The sequence below is a fragment of the Poecilia formosa genome, unplaced genomic scaffold (assembly GCF_000485575.1).
Source record: "Poecilia formosa unplaced genomic scaffold, Poecilia_formosa-5.1.2 Scaffold335, whole genome shotgun sequence".
Lineage (NCBI taxonomy): Eukaryota > Metazoa > Chordata > Actinopteri > Cyprinodontiformes > Poeciliidae > Poecilia > Poecilia formosa.
This window is the reverse complement of record NW_006800274.1, coordinates 254,142-261,729: the sequence shown is the minus strand read 5'-3', so window position 1 is coordinate 261,729 and position 7,588 is coordinate 254,142. Positions and strand designations below refer to the sequence as shown.

Sequence of the window (7,588 nt, the reverse complement as noted above, 5' to 3'; positions counted from 1 at the left end):
TCTCTCCTTATGATCCTGCTGGTGACCTTGTTAAAGAAATGCTTTTTTGCCTTTTGTTCACGTGGCTGTAATGCTGGATGTGTTTGGTTGTGTCATCCCAGCCTGCTCTGTTGGCACGTTCGGACAAAACTGCAGCCAGCTGTGCCGATGCTCCGGGCTCCATGAGCAGTGTGATGCCGCGACGGGGAGATGCAGCTGCTCATCCGGCTACTATGGGCCACGCTGTGAGCTCCGTGAGTCTGCTGTTAGCAATGTGACGTCAGCATGACATATTTCACAGCATGGGCTTTTGTTTTCTGTTTGCCTGGGCAACTGATGGTAAGGAACATGCCAAGAACGTGGGCATAGTAACTTGCAGAAGAGTTCACACCCCCATGTCACGTTTTGTCATGTCATAAACACACACCTTAGGGTATATTATGGGGATTTTGTGTGATAGACTGAACACAGGTTAATGCGTTATATAGAGAGGAAGAGAAGTGATGCATGTGTTTTTACAAATAAAAATCTGAAAAAATAAAAAATAAATAAAATTCATTAGAACCTCTAAAATAAATAAAATCACTGTTGTTTTCTCTTTCTGGTTGTCCTGTGTGGCCTCCAGGGTGCCGAGCGGGTTCATTTGGGCCAAACTGCAAGTCCAAGTGCACCTGCGTCAACGGCGGGCGCTGCGACTTTAGGACTGGGGCATGCTACTGTCGTCCGGGCTACATTGGAGCCGACTGCAGTTCCCGTAAGTTTGAAAAAAAAAACAACAAAAAAAAAACACTCAAAAATCAACTTATTTACTTCAAATTTCTGTTCAAGTCCTACAAAGTCATTTGTTTGTGCAGGTTGTCCAGGTGGATACTACGGGAAGGATTGTGCAAAGCTGTGCTCCTGTGCTGAAGGAGCGCAGTGCCATCCAGTAACTGGAAGGTGCATATGTGGCCCCGGAAGGACAGGGGCCTCATGCCAACAGGGTAAGCTGTTATTTCTGAGATCAATCAACATTATACTACATGGTAGAAAGGCACGTTAGTTCAAATACAAAGACCACAAGGTGCACGAGTATTTGCAGCTTACCGAAGGTTTGCGGTAAGAATAAATGTCCATCTTTGAAATCGTAAGAGTCAGCTCGTTGTTTAACTTTGAGTCACACCGTGTCACAGATTTCAACCGAGGCTTTTCTTCTGCTTTTTATCTTTTTACTATTCCCATGAGTAAACAGAGACTCACCACTGAGGCAGACATGCATCATTTGAAACCATTGGCTTTAATGAGTTCTTTGGAAACGAGAGACCCAACAGAGACTGACAAACAAGCAGCGAAATGAGGGTGTAGTTTTCAACATTTTTCACTGTATATTGAAGGAACAAATTCTCCATTTCCTCAGAGTACGGCCTCTCAAGATCACAGGGCTTTTATTCCCGGGAAACGGGAGGCTGAGCCGCGTTTTCTTAATCTCCCCTTTTATCAGCAATTCAGCAGGATTGCAGACGGGGGGTTTCCAGTTCTGCTTGGGCTAAATGTTCTCCTCCTCAGCCTGCTGCATGTACTTGAACATGCCACCTCTTAAGTTGCTCTTGTTGAATGTTTACAGAAACGTAGAAGTAGCTCATTCTCTGTGTTCCGTGTCACTGGATCTGGCAAGCGAGCAAATAAATAAACACGGGAATCAAAGATGTCTTGCTTATTGTTTTCCGGACACTAAATTACCCAAAGAAACATGATTATTCTTTTATATCAGTGCCAAATTAGGCTAGTTTGCCATCTCCGTAATGAACGAACTGTTGGTTAAATAAACACGATGACTTTCAGTACCGTGTTGTAAGTGTGTGTGTGTGTGTGCGTGTGTGTGTGTTTGAGTAGGACACGCCAGTTAGTGTGTGACTTTGTGTTATCATTTCTAAAGCTTGTCCGAAAGGACGCTCCGGTCTGCAGTGCAGACACGCCTGTAGCTGTCAGAATGGAGCTGCATGTGATCCTGTTGACGGGTTCTGTATGTGTGGACTGGGCTGGACTGGACCCCAATGTGAGACAGGTATTCTGAGCCATCAGATGTACCCAACCACATAGTTTTACTTTATTGCACCGTCGCTCGAAGTAGTGTGCACTGAGTGTTGGTGACTGCTTTTAACAGTTAAAGTATAATGAAAAAAATTACTATTTGCAACTCAGGAAATCTCTGTGGTTGTTCCAGATTTTTGGTCGGGAAACCTACAAAAACATATTGTGTTTTTATAGAAAAAAAATGGATGCTACTGATAACATCTTTTATTTAGTTTAATCCCTATTTATTCACACGATGATGTCTATGATTTCCATTTATTATGATCTAGCTTAATTATTTAGAAGGAGTTTAACCATCTGTCTGTTTTTGTCTACGTCAAAAACAGTGTTAACTGCTTACATCCATTGTACACAATTGTACATGTCTGTTGTAACTTTGTGTATTTGTTCAGCCTGTCCTGCAGGAAAATATGGGCCTGATTGTGCACAGCACTGCCGATGTCTTAACAATGGGACTTGCAGCCGTTTTACTGGCAGCTGCAGCTGTACTGCTGGGTACTACGGCGACTACTGTCAACATGGTATGCAAAGTCTTACAAATCCTGATTTTAAGCCGACTCGTGAACGCTTCGGTAATAACTGAATGAACAGGTAATTTGAAAATTGTAACTTTAACTTGATATCATTTTTTATATTTTTTTTTCCAGAGTGTCCTTCTGGATTTTATGGATTGAATTGTCAGTTCACATGTGACTGTAACATGGGCCGAGCATGTGATCATGTGACGGGCAAATGTTTGTGCCCACCAGGCTATTATGGCTCACGATGCGAAAGGCGTAAGTATGAAACAAAATGTTTTAAAAAAAAATTCAAGATAGCAACTATCAAGGACTAGACACCTGTGTTAAAGAGGGTGTGCAACTTTACGTTCCTTTGTACATAAAAGGAATACATATTGTAATATAAAACCAAGCAGGGAAAATGTGCATATTTTCTGTCACAAAGACAGGAAAGGGTTTTGCTTTTTTAGGTGATTATGGAGACAAATTTGTTTTTGTTGTTTTTTTTGGGGGGATTTTTTTTCAAGTAAGAGTGAGGTGCTTTCCTATGGTTAATGCATTTCTGTTACATCCTCTTGGCCTCCTGCCTGCTTGTGGGGCTCTCAGCAGCAGTGTGAGTATCTACACAACCACTTCAGCACCAGCAGAAAATGTGACTGGGAGCTGAGGAATAGATGCAGGCAATCTTGTCTGGAATCTAATAGATGAGACGAGGCGAGAGATAAAGATTAGGGCGGTAACGACAGTGGAAATGTTCAAAAAGCCGGTTTGTGACTATAAGAAGGGTTTGATTGTTGTGATGCCAATAAATATATATATTTTTTTCAGTAATTATTTCTTTACATTTTCTGGCATTGCTTTTCCAATATTTATCTTCGAGGACATACACCTCTCATTTCCCTTGAGAAGCAAACTTATTGGTTGATTAAAAATATTTATAAAAATCTATCACTTGTGTGGTGATGTGTATGTGCCTGTGTGAGAGCATGTATGTCTTGTCTAATATCTAACGCAAAAATGTTTGTTGTGTAAAAAAAAGCAATATTATATACTCACATGGTATCATGTTCAATAAATTAGAAAATAATGTTATGTTTAATCATTATATGCTGCAGAGGCAGATTATTAACTATTAGGAAGATGTGAAAATGTTCAGAATAATAATGATTTATTTGTGTGTGTGTGTGTTTTCTTTTTGACTTGTAGAATGTGAAAGTGGCAGCTTTGGACTGAACTGTCTGAAGTCCTGTAATTGTGCTGACGAGGCGTCGTGTGACCCATCCACTGGTAGATGTCTCTGTCCCTCAGGCCAGTGGGGAGAGAGATGTGAAAAAAGTACTGTAATCTCAGATCCATATTTTTTTGTTAGCTCTCTTAACGTTCCCGTTATTTTATCTAATGCAGCAAATTCCTTCGTTTCCTCGTGTTTCTTTCCCTCCCGTTCTGCCTCTCCCGTCAGGCTGTGATGGAGACCACTTTGGCCCCGACTGCTCCCTGCTGTGCCAGTGTTTCCATGGCTCCCACTGTGACCGGGTAAACGGCAGATGTCTCTGTCCGCTCACCTGGCTCGGCTCGACTTGTAGCAAAGGTAAACTCGAGTTCCTCGTTGCCCGCTCGCGTCTGCACCGACGTAAAACGGCGGAGCTAAAGCGAAGCGGGACATAAGGTCGCAGGCTGTAAAGCTGAACCAGCTTCGGTGAAATACTGTGTCCTGAAGTGTGAGAGGCTGAGCGCCATCACTCTGCATGTCACCCTGTCTCCCTCAATAGGCGCTCCTTTCTCTTGACAGCTATTTTAATCTGCACTCAGCATGAGGCTGGGCTTTAGGCTGTCTCCGTTTTACCTACTCGCAGCAAAGCGCACGGGGGAGACTACAGAGCATTTACCTCCTCTGCAGAAACCCCTGAACATTTGCTTTTGATTTTCAACTAGCGCTGATGTCTTTTTGCATTTTTATTTTTTTCCCCCCTCCTCTCCTGTCTTCCATTTTCAGCGCGGCTGCACCAAACCTCAGGAGTGCTGAATATGTCTGTGTCTCACAGAAATAGAAGAACAGGCAGCAAAACCACATAACCCAAACAGGGGTGAAAATTCCTGACTGGACACTCAAAGTCGGGACTTGGCTCAGCGTAGCTTCGCTCTGATCATCTCTGAGAAGCTTATATTGGATCTATGGAGCTGGTACTCAGTTGTCAGAGGCTGGCACTCCTTCACTGAGTCGGAGACAATCAACCACAGGTACCAGCATGCGAAACGTCTTTGGAGGACCATAAACTCAGGTCTGATTCAAGCTGGTTCTACAGGCCCAACACACACAAATACCTGCAGAACAGTCGGTGCTTACATTGAATGAAACTGGATCCTTTTTGACATATATTGAGTCAGTAATGATGATCCACTTCACAATAAAACAACGAGCTCAGCAATCGTTCAATTGCATTCTTGCATTTCAAACAAACTTTTAGTGTGTAGCAACAACGTTATATGATACTTTTGATTAAAACCATTAAAATAAGAGCAACTTCATGACGTTTTTCATAAGTAAATGTACAGGTACAGGAGAACTCAAGCAATAGAACAATATTTTCAGGCACCAAAGGATCAAGAAAAGTATTCTTACTTTTGTAAACTCCAGTGCTCGCTGGCCGGTGTCTTGCAAATTTGAAATGTCTCTCTTCTTCAGCACAGCTGGCTCCAATATTAGCTCATTAGCAGAGCTTTGTAGAGTTTAACTGCATGCTAGTGAGGCAGTTTCAACATTTAATTCAAGTGTGCAGGACCAGTGACACATCTAAACGTTGCAGAGCTCTGGCCCTCGAGGACTGCAGTTTGAGACCACTGGTTTATACGTTTTGGATTTTGTTGCGATCGTATGCGATTGTTCGACACAGAGTAACAGTAAAAGAAAAATGTGAATGGTTTTCAAAAAAAATCTAAAGTGTGTGGCATGCATTTGCACTAAGCCCTCTTTAATCTGGTGCCCTTTAATAAAATCCAGTGCATCCAGTGATAGTGATGGCTCAATCAGAAGAGGCCACTTATGTTGAATTTAATCCCAGTTTTATTACGGCTGTTCTGTGAAGGCCTCAGGAGTTTGCTAAAACACACACACACACACACACACACACACACACACGCACACACACACACACACACACTAGTGATGGAGTTGAGTCATGAAGTTCAAGAAGCACAAGCCATAAGACAAGTCAGTCAAATTTGTGCTGAATGCAGAACTCTGCATGGATTTCATGACACCATGCTCACGCGAAACATGGTGGTGAGAAAATTAAAGTCTGTCTTGGTACGAGCAAGTTCTTAGTCAATCTGTAAAAAGGTTTTTTCTCCCTGACAGTTGACTTATTTCCCATAAGATAAAACTTGTTTCCAGCTCCACGCCTTTGAAGTCAGTGTACACAGTGACGTTCACAGCCAAAGAATGTTTTGCACATTCATATTATTATTTAAATAAAACCTTGTGTCTGTGTCATTTTTTTCCTATGTCACATATTGTGTGAGGAAAAAATATTTTAGATTAGTCATTTTATTGAAACAATTTAGTTCAGGCTGCAATAGTGTTATCTTTACATATTTTTTTTACTCAAAAGATCTACCAAAGATTGAAAACATACTTTAATTAAGCTTCTTCATCAATTATCTTCTTTGTTGTCGTTTTCCTTATAATTAAAACACAAATTACATCTTTCAGTCCCCGATCTGGGTCATGTATCAGCTGTGCTTTATTGCGTAAAAATCATGAAATGTGTTTCGTTAATATTTTCTTCTTTTGTTTCTTGCAAACATTGGAACTGTGCGTTTTCTAGCATAGCATTTTGCTTCGTACCGATTTCAATGAATTTTGAGTACAATAACACTGTGTGTGTGTATCCGTGTGTGTGCGTGCACCTGAGATTTGATCTTAACTTGTGTGTCTGACTATGCGTGTGTGTGTGTGTGCGCATCACATAGCAAGTGCACACTTCCCAGTGACATTTTTCAAGCTCACTGGAGCATGTCCACGACTAATGGCCACAGGCAAACGCGGTCCGGCAAAGCGCCTGGACCGAGCCTTCTCCCCCTTTTCCACCATCCATCCAGCATCCCCGGGGTGAGTGATGGGTGAACGGACTCACCACCGAAGGATCGAGCCCCCTTACCTCACACACACACACACGGATCCAGTCTCCGGTGTGGCTGATGGATGTTGGAGCGCTGCAGCTCACCCTGTGTTGTGACAAGCAGCAGATGTTCTCCAATAATGTTTATCGGCTGGGCCTTCATCTTCAGATGACACACACCTGTTTCCAGTCAAACAGGCCCAGAGAGGCCATCCATCCACCGTGTTCTGGGTGGCCACTGCACCACTGTATCAGCCCCTCCATGCATGAAGATGGGCGAGGAGGGAGCTGGCACGCTAGGATACATTTTTATGGTAAGACTTGGAAGATATTGAATACCAGACTTTAAATATGCTTACAATTATAGTTCATGACTGAGACCATTTTTTTGTTGTTGTTGTTTAATCTTGATTCTGGAGCTGCCTCAGAGAGCATTTTTATTTTCCTGAATGGTGTTAAAACTTTAAAAATGTACATTTTCTTCTGATTATCTCTTCATGAAATTTTTAAAGATTTCTGGCAAAAACAAGAAGAAGTCCAAGCTGCTGCATGGATACGTACTTATCAGGAGGCCGAGAAAGAGAAAAGGGGGGGAGGTGGCAGGAAACCAGCAATGAAATAGCCCGTAAACACTAAGATCGCATCATGGGTACTTTTTCGCTGTAATTAAGCGTACGCCACTCTTCACAAAAGAGATTCTATCACTTCGCTGCCATAGCTTCACGTCCCAGAGATCATTTCTGGCCCTCTGCGTTGAACCGGATCCCCCAGAGGGCCGTGGTGTTTTGAACTCTCGCTGACAAAGCTGTCTGCGCAGATAAAGAAATGAGTGGAGGAGGTGGGGGAATCATTTCAACACGTCTTGCACCATTAGGGCAGTTGTTGACTGAAAAAATAAATGTGAAACGTAAAAGGCTC

General features: G+C 42.5%; 1 protein-coding gene across 1 annotated transcript in view; it reads left to right on the top strand.

Moving 5' to 3' along the window:
• egfem1 (EGF-like and EMI domain containing 1) overlaps nucleotides 1-5,655 on the top strand; it is a 43,090-nt gene extending 37,435 nt beyond the window's left edge. The window contains exons 24-32 of the mRNA XM_016661560.1: nucleotides 102-233; nucleotides 605-733; nucleotides 834-962; nucleotides 1,895-2,023; nucleotides 2,445-2,573; nucleotides 2,700-2,828; nucleotides 3,759-3,887; nucleotides 4,012-4,140; nucleotides 4,546-5,655. Of these exons, the coding sequence (XP_016517046.1) occupies nucleotides 102-233; nucleotides 605-733; nucleotides 834-962; nucleotides 1,895-2,023; nucleotides 2,445-2,573; nucleotides 2,700-2,828; nucleotides 3,759-3,887; nucleotides 4,012-4,140; nucleotides 4,546-4,625 (1,115 nt within the window). The 3' untranslated portion in view covers nucleotides 4,626-5,655. The remainder of the gene's footprint in view (nucleotides 1-101; nucleotides 234-604; nucleotides 734-833; nucleotides 963-1,894; nucleotides 2,024-2,444; nucleotides 2,574-2,699; nucleotides 2,829-3,758; nucleotides 3,888-4,011; nucleotides 4,141-4,545) is intronic.
• Nucleotides 5,656-7,588: the final 1,933 nt, after the last annotated feature.